This window comes from Onychostruthus taczanowskii, unplaced genomic scaffold (genome assembly GCF_017590055.1).
Source record: "Onychostruthus taczanowskii isolate IOZ18803 unplaced genomic scaffold, ASM1759005v1 scaffold373, whole genome shotgun sequence".
Classification (NCBI taxonomy): Eukaryota; Metazoa; Chordata; class Aves; order Passeriformes; family Passeridae; genus Onychostruthus; species Onychostruthus taczanowskii.
In genome coordinates, this window is record NW_024501160.1 from 9,453 (window position 1) to 27,972 (window position 18,520).

General features: G+C 47.3%; 1 protein-coding gene across 1 annotated transcript in view; it reads left to right on the forward strand.

The window, feature by feature from the left end:
* LOC121339770 overlaps positions 1–15,534 on the forward strand; it is a 24,216-nt gene extending 8,682 nt beyond the window's left edge. The window contains exons 2-6 of the mRNA XM_041411861.1: positions 2,011–2,049; positions 3,644–3,946; positions 7,149–7,448; positions 13,116–13,439; positions 15,419–15,534. Of these exons, the coding sequence (XP_041267795.1) occupies positions 2,011–2,049; positions 3,644–3,946; positions 7,149–7,448; positions 13,116–13,439; positions 15,419–15,534 (1,082 nt within the window). The remainder of the gene's footprint in view (positions 1–2,010; positions 2,050–3,643; positions 3,947–7,148; positions 7,449–13,115; positions 13,440–15,418) is intronic.
* Positions 15,535–18,520: the final 2,986 nt, after the last annotated feature.

An 18,520-nucleotide genomic window follows, 5' to 3' on the forward strand; every position in this document is an offset into this window, starting at 1 on the left:
CCCTTCATCCCCCAATTTCCATCCCCATTTTTTCAACGCTTCTCATCCCAACTCCTCCTCTTCCTCTTCTTCCTCCTCCCTCCTCCAACCCATTTTTTCCCAATTTTCCCCATTATCCCCTCATTTCCCCGCCCTTCCTCCCAATTCCTCCTCCTCCTCTTCCTCCTCATTCCCATTTTCTGCAATTTTCCCATTTCCCCCTCATTTTCATGGCCATTTTCTCAACTCCTCCTCTTCCTCCTCTTCCTCTTCCTGCCCTTCATCCCAGCTCCTCCTCTTCCTCCCCAGACCATTTTCTCCAAATTTCCTTTTTTCCACATTTCTGGGCTCCTTTTCCCAACTCCTCTTCCTCCTTCATCCCTTTTCCCCCAATTTTTCCTCTTTCCCCTCATTTTCCTGCCTTTCATAATTTTCCATTTTTTCCCCTATTTCCTGCCCTTCATCCCAGCTCCTCCTCTTCCTCCCCAGACCATTTTCCCCAAATTTCCTTTTTTCCACATTTCTGGGCTCCTTTTCCCAACTCCTCTTCCTCCTTCATCCCTTTTCCCCCAATTTTTCCTCTTTCCCCTCATTTTCCTGCCTTTCATCCCAACCCTTCCTCCTCCTTCTCCTCCTCTTCCTCCTCCTCCTCCTCCTCTCCATTTTCCCCCAATTTTCCCCTTTTCCCCCCATTTCCTGCCCTTCATCCCAACTCCTCTTCCTCCTCTCTCCCATTTTTCCCATCCCCCCAGTTTCCATCCGCATTATCCCAACTCTTCCTCCTCCTCTTCCTCCTCTTCCTCCACCCCATTTTTCCCAATTTCCTCATTCCCCCCCCCCAATTTTTGCGCCCTTCATCCCAGCTCCTCCTCCTCCTCCTCCTCTCCATTTTCCCCCAATTTTCCCCTTTTCCCCCCATTTCCTGCCCTTCATCCCAACTCCTCTTCCTCCTTCATCCCTTTTCCCCCGATTTTTCCTTTTCCCCCTCATTTTCCCTCCTTTCATCTCAACCCTTCCTCCTCCTTCTCCTCCTCTTCCTCCTCCTCCTCCTCCTCTCCATTTCCCCAATTTTCCATTTTCCCCCCATTTCCTGCCCTTCATCCCAACTCCTCTTCCTCCTCTCTCCCATTTTTCCCAGTTTTTCCCCTTTTCCACCCCAGTTTCCATCCACATGACCCCAACTCTTCCTCCTCCTCTTCCTCTTCCTCCATCCCATTTTTCCCCAGACCATTTTCCCCAAATTTCCATTTTTTCCCCATTCCTGGGCTCATCTTCCTCCTCCTCCGTCTCCATTTTTCCCAATTTTTTCATTTTTTCTCCTATTTCAGTGCCCTTCATCCCAGCTCCTCCTCCTCTTCCTCCTCCTCTTCCTCCCCTGCCCATTTTCCCCAAATTTCCATTTTTTCCCCATTCCTGGGCTCCTCTTCCTCCCCTTCCTCCTCTCTCCCATTTTTCCCAATTTTTTCCATTTCCGCCCCATTATCCCAACTCTTTTTCTTTCCTTTTATTTCAAAATTATTTTAATTTTTAATTTCCTTCCAATTTCCCTTTTTTTCCTTTTTTCCTTTCATTCCTCTCTAATTATTAATTTAAAAGTAATTTAAAATTCCTTTTATTTTTAGTTTTTTAATCATTTTATTTTTATTGTCTTTAAAAAAATCTCTTTTTATTCCCTTTTTATTTTAAAATCATTTTTACTTTAAATTTCTTTTCAATTTTCTTTAATTCCATTTTCCCCTAATTATTAATTAAGAAATATTTTAAATATTTTTATATTTCAAATTTTTTCCTTTTATTTATATTTTTAAAATGCCTTTTAAAAATACTATTTTAATTTCCTTTTTATTTGAAAATTATTTTTATTTTAAATTCCTTTCCATTTCCCCTAATTATTAATTAACAAATAATTTTTAATTTCCTTTCTTTTCCCAATTTTTCCTTCTCCATTTTTTCCCATTTCCCCCTTTTCTTTCCATTTTCCCATTTTTCCCATGATTTCCTTTAATTTTCCCATTTTTCCCTTTTTTCCAGCCTCTCTCCCGATCCTTTTCCCGCTGGCGACGCCATCAGGTAACAAAAAATTCCCAAGAAAAATCCGAATTTTGGGCAAAACTGGGTGGTTCTCCATTTTCACCTCCAAAAAAAACCTTTTTTTGGCCATTTTTGGCCCTATTTTGACCCAATCTGAGCCCAAACCAACCAGGGTCATGGTGGAACCTCCAAATCCGAATTTTGGGCAAAACTGGGTGGATCTTCTCCATTTTCACGTCCAAAAAAAAAAAAATTTTTTTTGGCCATTTTTGGCCTTTTTTTGACCCAATCTGAGCCCAAACCAACCAGGGTCATGATGGAACCTCCTCCATCCAAGAAAAAAAAAAAAACAAACAGAATTTTGGGGAAAAAAATTGTGGTTTTGAGAAAAATTGAGGGGTTATTCCTCATCTTCTCCATCTCCACCTTGGCCAACCCCACCAAAATTGAATTTTGGGGCATTTTTGACGTTTTTAGGGCCATTTTTAGGTCTGGCTTGGTGGCACCTCAAGATCATTGTCAGGGTGCCAAAAACCAGGATTTTGGGAAAAACTGGGTGGTTCTTCTCCATCTTCTCCATCCCCACCTCCAAAACTCTGAATTTTTGGGCCATTTTTGGGCTTTTTTGGAGAAATCCAAGCCAAACCCAATCAGGGTCATGGTGGAACCTCCTCCATCCAAAAAAACCCCCAGGATTTTGGGAAAAAAATTGGGATTTTGGTAAAAACTCTGAGGTTCTTCTCCATCTTCTCCATCTCCACCTCATTCAATCTCAAAAACATCAATTTTTGCAACCATTTTTAGGAATTTTTGATCCAGTCCAAGCAGGGCCATGGTGGAACTTCTTCCAAACAATAAAAATCAGGATTTTGGGAAAAACTGGGTGGTTCTTCTGCATCTTCTCCATCTTCTCCATTCCCATCACCAAAACTCTGAATTTTTGGGTTATTTTTAGGCCTTTTTGACTCAATCCAAGCCAAACCCAAGCAGGATCACTGAGAATCCTCTTCTAAAGAAAAAAAAAAAAAGGGATTTTAGGAAAAATTTGATGGTTCTTCTCCATCTTCTCCATTCCCATCACCAAAACTCTGAATTTTTGGGTTATTTTTAGGCCTTTTTGACTCAATCCAAGCCCAACCCAAGCAGGATCATGGAGAATCCTCTTCTAAAAAAAAAAAAAAAAAGGATTTTAGGAAAAACTTGATGGTTCTTCTCCATCTTCTCCATCTCCACCTCTTCCAGGCACAAAAATAATGATTTTTGGGCCATTTTGGGGCTTTTTTTGACCCAATCTGAGCCCAACCCAAGCAGGGACATGGTGGGACCTCTTCCAACCAAAAACACCAGGATTTTGGGAAAAAATGAGTGGTTGTTCTCCATCTTCTCATTCTTCTGCAATCCCATCTCCAAAACATTGAGTTTTTGGGACATTTTTGGGTCTTTTTGACCCAATCCGAGCCCAAACCAAGCAGGGTCATGGTGACACCTCCTCTGGCCAACAAAAATCAGGATTTTGGGAAAATTTGTGAGGTTCTTCTCCATCTTCTCCTCCATCTCCATCTTCTCCCCACCTCCAAAATAGGGAATTTTTGGGGCCATTTTTCGCCTTTTTCCCCGCCATTTTCCTCCCCAGACCCCACTCTCCCCGCCCCCAACATCTCGGTGACGCCGCCCAAGCCGCGGTTCCTCATCGGCGACTCCGTGTCCATCGCCTGCGCCGCGCCGGCGAGCAGCGACCGGATCCAAGGGTTCCGCTTCACCAGCACCTCCGGTTGGGCCACCGACGTCCGGACGTCCAAGAGGACCTTCGTCCACACCATCATCATCGACGGCCCACGCGACGGCGGCTTCCACTCCTGCTCCTACAGCGTCCTCCGGCGCGGCCGCGACAAACTCTACTCACTGGCCAGCCAGGCCGTGCTCATCAACGTCCAAGGTTTGGGCTGGCACCTCCTGGAGTTGGGGGTTTTGGGGGTTTTATCCCAAAATTTGTTCCTGTAGAGCTCCAGTGCTGGCTTTTCCACCCTACGTTGAGTTTTCTACTCAATTGCGGGTTTTTAGCCCAAAATTTGACCCCCATGGAGGCCCAGTGTTGACTTTTGTGCCCAGTTGGGTGTTTTTATGGCAAAATTCATCCCTGTTGACAAAAATGTTGGGTTTTGGTAACAGGGAGGGGACAGAAGGGCACAGGGGACAGGGAGAGGGACAGTGACAAGGATGGGACGGGAGGGGACAGGGAGGGGACGGGGACAAGGACAGGGACAGAGAGGGGACGGGGGGGACAGGGACAATGAGGGGACAGAGAGGCACAGGGACAGTGACAGAGAGGGGACAAGGACAGGGAGGGGACAGTGACAAGTAGGGGACGGGGGGACAGGGACAGGAAGAGGAAGGGGACAGTGATAAGGACGGGACGGGACAGGGACAAGGAGGGGACGCGGGGGGACAGGGAGGGGACAGTGACAGTGACAGGAAGGGGACAGTGACAGTGACAGGGAGGGGACAGTGACAGGGAGGGGACGGGGGGGACAGGGAGGGGACAGTGACAGTGACAGGGAGGGGACAGGGACAGTGACAGGGAGGGGACAGGGCCATGGCGCAGCCGAGCTTCATCCCGCTCCTCGGTGAGCCTCCTCTTCCTCATCCTCGGCTTTCCCCCAGATTTCCCCTTTTCCCCCATTTCCTGCCCTTCATCCCAGCTCCTCCTCCTCTTCCTCCCCATCCCGTTTTCCCAAAATTTCCATTCCCCCCCCCAAATCCCAAATCCCAACCCCACCTTCCAGTTTCCACCCCCATTATCCCAACTCTTCTTCCTCTTCTTCCTCTTCCCCATTTCCCTTCAATTTTCCTTTTCCCCCATTTCCTGTCCTTCATCCCTACTCCTCCTCCTCTTCCTCCTCCTTGGCTTCCTCCTCTCTCCCATTTTTCCCAATTTTTCCCAATTTTTCCCGTTTTCCGCCAATTTCCATCCCCATTTTCTCAACTCAGTTGGGTGTTTTTATGGCAAAATTCATCCCTGTTGACAAAAATGTTGGGTTTTGGTCCAGTGGGGGCATTTTTATCCCAAAATTTATCCCCACTGAGGCCCAACACTGACTTTTCCACCCAGTGTTGACTTTTCTAATCAATTGGGCGTTTTTATCCCAAATTCCATCCCCCTTGAGGTCCAGCCTTGACTTTTCCACCCAATTGGGCATTTTTGCCCCAAAATCTGTCCCTGTTGAAGTCCAGCATTGACTTTTCCACCCAAATGGGTGTTTCTACCCCAAAATTTATCCCCATTGACCAAAATGTGGGGTGTTTGGCCCAACAGGGGCATTTTTGTGCCTAAATTCATCCCCATTGAGGTCCAAAGTTGACTTTTCCACCAAATGTTGAGTTTTCTACTCAACTGGGGGTTTTTATCCCAAAATTCGTCCCCGTTGAGGTCCCAATGTTGACTTTTGTTTCCAACTGGGCATTTTTATCCCAAAATTTGTCCCAGTTGATCAAAACATTGGGGTTTGGCCCAACAGGGGCATTTTTGTGCCAAAATTCATCCCCATTGGCCAAAATGTTGGGTTTTGGTCCAAGGGGGGCTTTTTTATCCCAAAATCCATCCCCATTGAGGCCCAACATTGCCTTTTCCACTCAGTTGGACATTTTTCCCCCAAAATTCATCCCCATTGACCAAAATGGTGGGGTTTGGTCCAACGGGGGAGTTTTTACCCCAAAATTCATCCCCATTGGCCAAAATGTTGGGTATTGGTCCAAGGGGGGCTTTTTTATCCCAAAATCCATCCCCATTGAGGCCCAACATTGACTTTTCCACTCAGTTGGACATTTTTACCCCAAAATTCATCCCCATTGACCAAAATGTTGGGGTTTGGTCCAACGGGGGAGTTTTTACCCCAAAATTTGTCCCCTCTGAGTTTCAACCTTGACTTTTCCACCCAAGTGGATATTTTTAACCCAAAATTTATCCCTGTTGACAAAAAAAATGTTCAGTTTTGGTCCAACAGGGATGTTTTTATCCCAAATTTCTTCCCCATTGAGCCCCAACATTGATTTTTCCACCCAACATTGACTTTTCCACCCAACAGGGCGTTTTTATCCAAAATCCATCCCCACTGAGGGTCAACACTGACTTTCCATCCAGTTGGGGTGTTCTTATCCCAAAATTCATCCCCATTGAGCCTCAGCCTTGACTTTTCCACCCAATTTGGAATTTTATCCCAAAATTTGTTCTGGTTGAGGTCCCAACATTGACTTTTGCATCCCATGAGGCATTTTAACCCCAAAATTCATCCCCATTGACAAAAATGTTGGGGTTTGGTTCAATGGGGACATTTTTATCCCAAAATCTGCTCCTCTTGAGGTCCAAAACTGACTTTTCCACCCAACTGAGCGTTTTTGTTCCAAAATTAATCCCCATTGAGGCCAACGTTAACTTTTCCACCTAATGTTGGCTGTTCAACCCAATTTGGTGAGTTAATCCCAAATTTATCTCATTGAGGTCCAACGTTGACTTTTTTCACTCAAAATTCACCCCTATTAACAAAAATGTTGGGTTTTGGTCCAATGGGGGCTTTTTAATCCTAAAATTTGTCCCCTCTGAGGTCCAATGTTGACTTTTCCACCCAACATTCACTTTTCCACCAAAGACGATGTTTTTATCCCAAAATCCATCCATGTTGAGGCCCCAATGTTCACTTTTGTGCTCAATTGAGTGTTTTTACCCCAAAATTCATCCCCATTAACAAAATGTTGAGTTTTGGTCCAACAGGGGCATTTTTATCCCAAAATTCATCCCCGCTGAGATCCAACCTTGATGTTTCCACTCAATTGGGCACTTTTACCCCTAAATTCATCCCTCCTGGCTAAAATGTTGGGTTTTGGTCTGATGGGGGCATTTTTATCCCAAAATTTGATCCTGTTGAGGTCCAACACAGATTTTTCCTCCCAACTTATCATTTTTATACCAAAATTAGTCCCCACTGAGGTCCAACCTTGACTTTTCCACCCAGTTGGGTGTTTTTACTCCAAAATTTGTCTCTGTTGACAAAAATGTTGAGTTTTGGTCCAACAGGGGCCTTTTTATCCCAAAATCTGTCCCTGTTGAGGTCCAATGTTGACTTTGGGTCTTCTCTTCCCATCAGACCATCCAACCCAACCCAACCTGACAGTGATGCCTTCCAGCGTCACCGTGGAAGGGCAGCCCCTCGTCTTCTTCTGCACGGCCCCGCCCGGCACTGCCGAGCGGCGATTTGGGTTCTTCCAGGAGGAGCTCGAGGTCACGGACTGGATCCAAGAAGATTCCGGAGCCGGTGGCGTCCGGCTGCGGGTGGAGAGGAGCAACCAGAACCAGACCGGGAACTTCAGCTGCCGCTATGAGGAGATGACCGAGGGGCATTGGATCACGTCCTACCCCAGCGACGCCATCCAGGTTGTTGTCAAAGGTGATTTTGGGGATAAATCCACGATTTCCGGGCGAGGGGATGGGCGTGGAGGCACCTCAGGGCTGGGTTTGGGGAAGGTTGAGGAGACGGCAAAGTGGGAGTGCCAAAGTTGGTTGGGTTTGGTTTGGTTGAGTTTAGTTGAGCCACAGTTGGACGTGGTTGAATTTAGTTGGGTCTGGTTGGGTTTGGTTGGGCCATGGTTGGATGTGGTTGGCCCATGGTTGAATTCGGTTGGGTTTGCTTGAGTTTGGTTCAGCCATGGTTGGATGTGGTTGAGTTTGGTTGAGTCATGGTTGGGTTTGGTTGAGCCTTGGTTGGGTTTGGTTTGGTTGGATGTGGTTGGGTCAAGGTTGTGTTTTGTTGACTTTGCTTGGGTCATGGTTGGATGTGGTTGAGTTTGGTTGGATGTAGTTTGGTTTGGTCATGGCTGAGTTTGGTTGAGCCTTGATTGGCTTTGGTTGGGCCATGGTTGGGTTAGGTTGGGCTGTGGTTGGATGTGGTTGAGTTTAGTTGAATTGGGCTGGGTCTGGTTGGATCATGGTTGGGTTTGACTGAGTTTGGTTGGATGTAGTTGGGCCATGGTTGGGTTGGGTGCCAAAAACCAGGATTTTGGGAAAAACTGGGTGGTTCTTCTCCATCTTCTCCATCTTCTCCATCCCCACCTCCAAAACTCTGAATTTTTGGGCCATTTTTGGGCTTTTTTGGAGAAATCCAAGCCAAACCCAATCAGGGTCATGGTGGAACCTCCTCCATCCAAAAAAACCCCCAGGATTTTGGGAAAAAAATTGGGATTTTGGTAAAAACTCTGAGGTTCTTCTCCATCTTCTCCATCTCCACCTCATTCAATCTCAAAAACATCAATTTTTGCAACCATTTTTAGGAATTTTTGATCCAGTCCAAGCAGGGCCATGGTGGAACTTCTTCCAAACAATAAAAATCAGGATTTTGGGAAAAACTGGGTGGTTCTTCTGCATCTTCTCCATCTTCTCCATTCCCATCACCAAAACTCTGAATTTTTGGGTTATTTTTAGGCCTTTTTGACTCAATCCAAGCCAAACCCAAGCAGGATCACTGAGAATCCTTTTCTAAAGAAAAAAAAAAAAAAGGATTTTAGGAAAAACTTGATGGTTCTTCTCCATCTTCTCCATCTCCACCTCTTCCAGGCACAAAAATAATGATTTTTGGGCCATTTTGGGGCTTTTTTTGACCCAATCTGAGCCCAACCCAAGCAGGGACATGGTGGGACCTCTTCCAACCAAAAACACCAGAATTCTGGGAAAAAATTAGTGGTTCTTCTCCATCTTCTCCATCTTCTGCATTCCCATCTCCAAAAAATTGAATTTTTGGGACATTTTTGGGTCTTTTTGACCCAATCCGAGCCCAAACCAAGCAGGGTCATGGTGACACCTCCTCTGGCCAACAAAAATCAGGATTTTGGGAAAATTTGTGAGGTTCTTCTCCATCTTCTCCTCCATCTCCATCTTCTCCCCACCTCCAAAATAGGGAATTTTTGGGGCCATTTTTCGCCTTTTTCCCCGCCATTTTCCTCCCCAGACCCCACTCTCCCCGCCCCCAACATCTCGGTGACGCCGCCCAAGCCGCGGTTCCTCATCGGCGACTCCGTGTCCATCGCCTGCGCCGCGCCGGCGAGCAGCGACCGGATCCAAGGGTTCCGCTTCACCAGCACCTCCGGTTGGGCCACCGACGTCCGGACGTCCAAGAGGACCTTCGTCCACACCATCATCATCGACGGCCCACGCGACGGCGGCTTCCACTCCTGCTCCTACAGCGTCCTCCGGCGCGGCCGCGACAAACTCTACTCACTGGCCAGCCAGGCCGTGCTCATCAACGTCCAAGGTTTGGGCTGGCACCTCCTGGAGTTGGGGGTTTTGGGGGTTTTATCCCAAAATTTGTTCCTGTAGAGCTCCAGTGCTGGCTTTTCCACCCTACGTTGAGTTTTCTACTCAATTGCGGGTTTTTAGCCCAAAATTTGACCCCCATGGAGGCCCAGTGTTGACTTTTGTGCCCAGTTGGGTGTTTTTATGGCAAAATTCATCCCTGTTGACAAAAATGTTGGGTTTTGGTCCAATGGGGGCCTTTTTGTCCCAAAATCCATCCCCACTCAGTCCCAACCTTGACTTTTCCACCCAACTTGGCATTTTTACCCCAAAATTCATCCCCATTGACAAAGATGTTGGAGTTTGGTCCAATGGGGGCATTTTTGTCCTAAAATCCATGCCCACTGAGGTCCAGTGTTGACGTTTCCACCCAACACAGTGTTTTTGTCTCAAAATTAATCCCCACTGAGTTCCAACCTTGACTTTTCCACCCAACTTGGCATTTTTACCCCAAAATTCATCCCCATTGACAAAAATGTTGGAGTTTGGTCCAACAGGGGCATTTTAATCCCAAAATCTGTCCCTGTTGAGGTCCAGCATTGACTTTTGTGTCCAGCTGGGTGGGTTTACCCCAAAATTCATCTCCATTGACAAAAATGTTGGGTTTTGGTCCAACAGGGGAGTTTTTATCCTAAAATTTGTCCCTGTTGAGGTCCAATGTTGACTTTTCCACCCAACATTCACTTTTCCACCAAAGACGATGTTTTTATCCTAAAATCCATCAGTGGTTTGGTTCAATGGGGACATTTTTATCCCAAAATCTGCTCCTCTTGAGGTCCAAAACTGACTTTTCCACCCAACTGAGCGTTTTTGTTCCAAAATTAATCCCCATTGAGGCCAACGTTAACTTTTCCACCTAATGTTGGCTGTTCAACCCAATTTGGTGAGTTAATCCCAAATTTATCTCATTGAGGTCCAACGTTGACTTTTTTCACTCAAAATTCACCCCTATTAACAAAAATGTTGGGTTTTGGTCCAACAGGGGCATTTTAATCCCAAAATCTGTCCCTGTTGAGGTCCAGCATTGACTTTTGTGTCCAGCTGGGTGGGTTTACCCCAAAATTCATCTCCATTGACAAAAATGTTGGGTTTTGGTCCAACAGGGGCATTTTTATCCCAAAATCCATCCATGTTGAGGCCCCAATGTTCACTTTTGTGCTCAATTGAGTGTTTTTACCCCAAAATTCATCCCCATTAACAAAATGTTGAGTTTTGGTCCAACAGGGGCATTTTTATCCCAAAATTCATCCCCGCTGAGATCCAACCTTGATGTTTCCACTCAATTGGGCACTTTTACCCCTAAATTCATCCCTCTTGACTAAAATGTTGGGTTTTGGTCTGATGGGGGCATTTTTATCCCAAAATTTGATCCTGTTGAGGTCCAACACAGATTTTTCCTCCCAACTTATCATTTTTATACCAAAATTAGTCCCCACTGAGGTCCAACCTTGACTTTTCCACCCAGTTGGGTGTTTTTACTCCAAAATTTGTCTCTGTTGACAAAAATGTTGAGTTTTGGTCCAACAGGGGCCTTTTTATCCCAAAATCTGTCCCTGTTGAGGTCCAATGTTGACTTTGGGTCTTCTCTTCCCATCAGACCATCCAACCCAACCCAACCTGACAGTGATGCCTTCCAGCGTCACCGTGGAAGGGCAGCCCCTCGTCTTCTTCTGCACGGCCCCGCCCGGCACTGCCGAGCGGCGATTTGGGTTCTTCCAGGAGGAGCTCGAGGTCACGGACTGGATCCAAGAAGATTCCGGAGCCGGTGGCGTCCGGCTGCGGGTGGAGAGGAGCAACCAGAACCAGACCGGGAACTTCAGCTGCCGCTATGAGGAGATGACCGAGGGGCATTGGATCACGTCCTACCCCAGCGACGCCATCCAGGTTGTTGTCAAAGGTGATTTTGGGGATAAATCCACGATTTCCGGGCGAGGGGATGGGCGTGGAGGCACCTCAGGGCTGGGTTTGGGGAAGGTTGAGGAGACGGCAAAGTGGGAGTGCCAAAGTTGGTTGGGTTTGGTTTGGTTGAGTTTAGTTGAGCCACAGTTGGACGTGGTTGAATTTAGTTGGGTCTGGTTGGGTTTGGTTGGGCCATGGTTGGATGTGGTTGGCCCATGGTTGAATTCGGTTGGGTTTGCTTGAGTTTGGTTCAGCCATGGTTGGATGTGGTTGAGTTTGGTTGAGTCATGGTTGGGTTTGGTTGAGCCTTGGTTGGGTTTGGTTTGGTTGGATGTGGTTGGGTCAAGGTTGTGTTTTGTTGACTTTGCTTGGGTCATGGTTGGATGTGGTTGAGTTTGGTTGGATGTAGTTTGGTTTGGTCATGGCTGAGTTTGGTTGAGCCTTGATTGGCTTTGGTTGGGCCATGGTTGGGTTAGGTTGGGCTGTGGTTGGATGTGGTTGAGTTTAGTTGAATTGGGCTGGGTCTGGTTGGATCATGGTTGGGTTTGACTGAGTTTGGTTGGATGTAGTTGGGCCATGGTTGGGTTGGGCCAAGGTTGAGTTTGATTTGGTTTGGTTGGGTCAAGGTTGAGTTTGGTTTGAGTTCGGTTGGATGTGGTTGGGTCATGGCTGAGTTTGGTTTGGACATGTTTGGGTTTGGTTGGGTTTAGTTGGATATGGTTGGGTCAAGGTTGGGTTTTATTGAGTTTGGTTTGGTCAAGGCTGGGTTTTATTGAGTTTGGTTGGGCCATGGTTGGATGTGGTTGAGTTTGGTTGGGTGTGGTTGGGTTGTGTTTGTTCATGGCTGGGTTTGACTGAGCTTTGGTTTCATTGGGCTGTGATTGGATGTGGTTGAGTTTAGTTGGGTTGGGTTTGGTCTGGTTAGGGCGTGGTTGGGTTTGATTTGGTTTGGTTCAATGTAGTTGGATGTGGTTGGTTTTGGTTGGGTGTAGTTGGGTTTGGTTGGATCATGGTTGGGTTTGGTTGGGCCTTGGTTGGGTCATGATTGGGTTGGGTTTGGTTTGGTCATGGTTGGGTTTCATTGAGCCTTGACTGGATGTGGTTGGGCCATGGCTGGGTTTGGTTGGGCCTTGGTTGAGTCATGGTTGGATTTGATTGGGTTTGGTTGGATGTGGTTGAGTTTGGGTTTGGTTGGGTGTGGTTGGTTATGGTTGGGTTTGATTGGACCATGATTGAGTTTGGTTGGATGTGGTTGGGTTTGGTTGGGTATGGTTGGGCCATGTTTGGGTTGGGTTGAATTTGGTTGGGCCATGGTTGGATGTGGTTGAGTTTAGTTGCATCACAAGCAGGGTCATGGTGACACCTCCCATGACCAACAAAAATCAGAATTTTGGGAAAAAACTGGGTGGCTCTTCTCCATCTTCCCCATATTCTCCATGTTCTCCATTCCCACCTCCTCTCACCTCCAAACCCCTGAATTTTGGGGCCATTTTTAGTTCTTTTTCCACCCAATCCAAGCCCAACCCAATCAGGATCATGGTGACCAACGACCAACAAAAATCCAGATTTTGGGAAAAGAGATGGTTCTTCTCCGTCTTCTCCATTCCCACCTCCAAAACATTAAATTTCTGGGTCAATTTTCATCCTTTTTGACCCAATCCAAGCCCGACTCAAGCAGGGCCATGGTGGCACCTCCTACGACCAACAAAAATCTGGATTTTGGGTAAAACCAGATGATTCTTCTCCATCTTCTCCATTCTCACCTCCAAAACACCAAAATTTGAGGCCATTTTTTCATCCTTTTCCCACACAAATTGTAAAATCACCAATTCCACTGATTTCCCCCCGATTTCTTCCCCCCGCACCCCAGACCCGTGCCCAGCCCCTCTCCTGTCCGTGGAGCCGCCCTCGGGCGTGGTGGCCGCCGGCCACCGGCTGCGCCTGACCTGCGCCGCGCCCCGCCGCGACTTCCGGCGCCGCTTCCGCTTCTTCCGCGACGGCGCCGAGGTGACGCCGGATGACCTCGGCGACGCCGATGACGTCACCGGTGATGTCGCCGGGGATGGGTCCGAGCTGCTCTTCCCGCGGATTTCTCCGGAATTGGCCGGGAATTTCAGCTGCCTGTTGGAGGAGGAGGTGGGCGGGGCCTGGCTGGAGGCTCCGCCCAGTCAGGGCGTGGCCGTTGTGGTCAGTGGTAAGTGGGGGATTTTGGGGTGAAAAGTGGTGGATTTGGGGAAATGGTGGGGGGGCGGAAGGGCAGGCGCCATTTTGGGATTCATAGGGCGTGTCCATGTCCACACAGTGGCCACTCCCCACTGACTGACCACGCCCACTACAGTGACCACACCCAGCCCATTGGCCACACCCACCTAAGCCACCACACCCCTCTGATTGGCCACTCACCCATTGACCACACCCACCCATTGACCTCACACATCAAAACGGCCACACCCACTCCAATGACCACGCCCAAATGGCCACACCCTTCAAATTGACCACACCCCCAAATGGCTACACCCACCCACGGGCAACACCAAAATTGACCACGCCCATAAAATGGCCACACCCCCTCAAATGACCGCACCCCAATTGACCACATCCATTGAAATGGCCACACCCACTCCACTGACCACACCCACTGACCACGGGGTTGGTTTTGGGAGTTTTGGGTGTTTTGATGACCGTGGAGCATTTTTGGGCTGGTTTTTGGGTTTTGAGGTGATTTTAGGGTATTTGCTGACCCAGAAGTTTTTTTGTTTGATGACCGTGGAGCGTTTTTGGGGTGGTTTTTGGGTTTTGAGGTGATTTTGGGGTATTTGCTGACCCAGGGTTCTTTTGGGGTGGTTTTGGGGGTTTGTGGGGTATTCACTGACCCAAGAGTTTTTGGGGGCAGTTTTGGAAATTTTGGAGTATTTCCTGACCCTGGGGTTGGGTTTTTTGGGTGGTTTTGGGGTTTTAGGGTATTTGCTGACCCAGAAGTTTTTTTGGGGTGGTTTTGGATTTTTGGTGTATTTCCTGACCCTGGGGTTGTTTTTTTGGGGGTTGTTTTGGGGTATTTGCTGACCCTGGGGTGGTTTTGAGGCAGTTTTGGGGTATTTGATGACCCAGGGTTTTTTTGAGGGGGTTTTGGGGTTTTTGGGGTATTTGCTGACCCTGGGGTGGTTTTGAGGGGGTTTTGGGGTTTTGGAGTATTTGATGACCCAGGGTTTTTTTGAGGGGGTTTTGGGGTTTTTGGGGTATTTGCTGACCATGGGGCTGTTTTGGGGTGACTTTAGGGTTTACTGGGATGTTTGCTGACCCAAGGGTTATTTTTTGGGGTCATTTTGGGATTTTTTGGGTATTTGCTGATCATGAGGCTTTTTGGGGGTGGTTTTGGGGAATTTGCTGACCCAGGAGTTTTTGGGGGACACTTTTGGGTGGTTTGGGGGTATTTGCTGACCATGAGTTCTTTTTGGGGTATTTTTGGGGGTTTAGGGATAGTTCCTTATCCAGGGGTTGTTTTTGAGGTGGTTTTTGGGTTTATGGGGTGTTTGCAGACACTGGGGTTCTTTTTTTTGGGATGGTTTTGGGGTATTTGTTGACCATGAGGTCTTCTTGGGGTGTTTTTGGGGTTTGGGGAATTTGCTGACCGTGGCATTGGTTTATTTGGGTGGTTTTGGGGTATTTGCTGACCCTGGGATGGTTTTGAGGCAGTTTTGGGGGTTTTGGGGTATTTGCTGACCCAGGGGGTTTTTTTGGGTGGTTTTGGGGTATTTGGTGACCTAGGGGTTATTTTGGGGTGGTTTTCGGGTTTTTCGGGTGTTCACTGACCCAAGAGTTTTTTGAGAGCAGTTTTGGGGTTTATTGGGATATTCACTGGCCCTGGGGTTGGTTTTTTTTGCTGGTTTTGGGGTTTTAGGGTATTTGCTGACCCTGCAGGTTTTTTTGGGGTGGTTTTGGATTTTTGGGATATTTCCTGACCCTGGGATTGGTTTTTTTGCGGTGGTTTTGGGGTGTTTACTGACTCTGGGATGGTTTTGAGGCAGTTTTGGGGTTTTGGGGGGATTTGCTGACCCAGGGTTTTTTTTGAGGGGGTTTTGGGGTTTTTGGGGTATTTGCTGACCCAGGGTTTATTTTGGGTCAGTTTTGGGGGTTTTGGGGTATTTGCTAACCCAGCTTTTTTTCTTTTTTGAGGGGGTTTCTCGCCCCCAGATGAGTTCGACTTCCTCCCATTGGTCATTGGCGGCGTCGTGGGCGTGGTCTTGCTGCTCCTGGTGATCTTATTGGCTGCTTGGCTGTGTTTTTTTTGAGGTGGTTTTGGGGTATTTGCTGACTCTGGGATGGTTTTGAGGCAGTTTTGGGGTTTTGGGGGGATTTGCTGACCCAGGGTTTTTTTTGAGGGGGTTTTGGGGTTTTTGGGGTATTTGCTGACCCAGGGTTTATTTTGGGTCAGTTTTGGGGGTTTTGGGGTATTTGCTAACCCAGCTTTTTTTCTTTTTTGAGGGGGTTTCTCGCCCCCAGATGAGTTCGACTTCCTCCCATTGGTCATTGGCGGCGTCGTGGGCGTGGTCTTGCTGCTCCTGGTGATCTTATTGGCTGCTTGGCTGTGGCGGAGGAGGAGGGGTGAGTGGGGGCAGGGGAGAAGTTGGACCCCAAAATGTCCCCAAATCCCCCATTTTAACCCTAGAATTTCCCTTGTCAGGCAGAAATTAGAGAATTTTGCCCCTAACAGCAAAATTTTAACCCAATTTTCTGTATTTTGGTCCAAAATTTGGCCATTTTGACCCCAAATTCCCCACTTGAATCCCAAAACTGCCCCCAAATTTCCCATTTTAATCAAAATTTCCCCAATTTAGCCCAAAAAAGACCTTTTGTCCCCAAAGAGCCAATTTTGACTCAAATTTCTACATTTTAGTCTAGAATTGACTCTTTTGCCCCAGATTTCCCCATTTTGACTCCAAAATTGTCCCCAAAGTGCCCATTTGGACCCAAATTTCTCCAGTTTTGACCAAAAAATTGACCCTTTTGCACCCAAATTGCCCATTTTGATCCCAAATCATCCCCAGCCCTCCCATTTCAACCCAAATTCCTCCATTTTACCACAGAATTGTCCATTTTGACCCCAAATCTCTCATTTCAAACCCCAAATTGTCCCTTTTAGACCTCCCATTTTAACCCAAATTCCTCCTTTTTACCACAGGATTGTCCATTTTGACCCCCAAATCTCTCATTTCAAACCCCAAATTGTCCCTTTTAGTCCAATAATTGACCATTTTGCTCCAAATCACCCATTTTTACTCCCAAATTTCCCTGAAATCTCCATTTTAACTCAAATCTGTCAATTTTACCCCAAAATCAGCCATTTTTTTTACCCCAACTTGACCATTTTGGCCCCATTTTGACCTTAAATTTCCCCATTTATATCCAAAAATTAACATTTTCCCCTCAAAATTGCCCATTTTGACACCAAATTGCCCATTTTGACCCCAAATTTCCCCTTTCAGTCCAAAATTATGTTTTCCGCCCAAAATTGCCCAATTTTCTCCTCCGATTTTCTCCTTTGGTCCCAAAATTGGCCATTTTGCCCCAAATTGCCCATTTTTACTCCAGATTTGCCCCTTCTCTCCCAGAACTGCCAATTTACCCTCAAATCCCCCAAAATTGCCAGATTTCTCACCAAAAAACCATTTTGCCCTAAAACGCCCCTTTGAACCCCAAAATTGAGCTCTTTTCACCCCAAATTTCTCATTTTTTGTCAAAAATTTCCACGTTTTCCCCAAACTTTGCCCTTCTGCCCTCAAATCACCCATTTGGATCCCAAAATTCCCACATTTTCCCTCAAATCCACACATTGTCCCCCAAAAATCCCACATTCCCCCCAAGATTCTCATTTTCACCCTAAATTTGCCCTTTTTGTCCCAAATCAAACACTCCCTCTCCCACACTCCCAATTTTCAGCAACAAACCACCCCAAAATTGCCTTTTTTCCCCTCAAATCCCCCATTTTTGCCCCAAGTGCTCTATTTTGAGCCCAAAACTTTGATTTTACCCCCAAAATTCCTCATTTTACCCCAAAAATCACCATTTTTGTACCAAATTTCCTCTTTTACTCCAAAATTGTCCCACTTTGTCTCTAAATCTCTGCAAAACCCCAAAATTTAGCTCCAAAATCTCCATTTCTCACCTCAAAAATCCTCAATTCCAGCCAGATCCTTTTTCCTATCCCAATTTTTGTTTTTCCCCAAAATGGGTCTTTTTGCCCAAAATGTTGGATTTTCATCCCAATCCAGGGCGTTCCCGCTGGCGGGGGCTGCGCCCCGGCGACGACACCGGGACCCTCCGCATGGGGGACCTCGAGGCGGCCGCCTGAGCCAGGCCACGCCCACCAAGATGGCCGACAACTCGCAGACCACGCCCCCAAATGATGCTGAGACCACGCCCCCAAGATGGCTGATAATTCGCAGACGACGCCCCAAAAATGGCATCAAGACCACACCCCCAAGATGGCTGACAATTTGCAGGCCACGCCCTCAAACAATGCTGAGACCAAGCCCCCAAGATGGCCACCAGCTCAAAGGCCACGCCCCCAAAATGGCTGAAAAAACAAAGGCCACACCCCAATATGGCTGACAAAATAAAGGCCACGCCCCCAATATGGCCATTAAGGCTGAGGCCCTGCCCCCAAAATGGCAGAAGTGGGTGGGGCCAGGCCAAGGCAGCCAGTGGGGATTGGTGGATCCGATGGTGCTGTGTCCTGATTGGTCCTTTTGGATCTGGGGGTTGTTTATGCAAATGAGATGCTAATGAGGGATGTGGGGAGTCTCTGGAAGTATTTTGGGGGAAATTTAGGTGTTCTTATGCAAATGAGATACAAATTAAGGGCTTGAGAGAATCCTTGGAAGGGTTTTGGGGGTTTAGTGTGGATTAAGGTCTTATGCAAATGAGATGCTAATGAGGTACCCAGAATGGCTTCTCAAGGGGCCCTGTGGGAACTTGGGGCTGTTAAGAAGCATTTATGCAAATAAGATGCAAATTAGGGGTACAGGGTGGTTGCCTGGGGGGTTTTGGGGAAGTTTGGGGGGAAATGAATGTGTTCTAATGCAAATGAGATGCTAATGAGGGGCTGTAGACAGTTTGTGCAGTAGTCTTGGGGAGATCGAGGGGGTGTTAAGAAGCATTATGTAAATGCATGCAAATTAGGGCTGAAGGGGGGTCTCTGGGTGGGGTTTGGGGACTTTTGAGGGAACTTAATGGTTTCTTATGCAAATGAGATGCTAATGAGGGCTGTCGGAGACT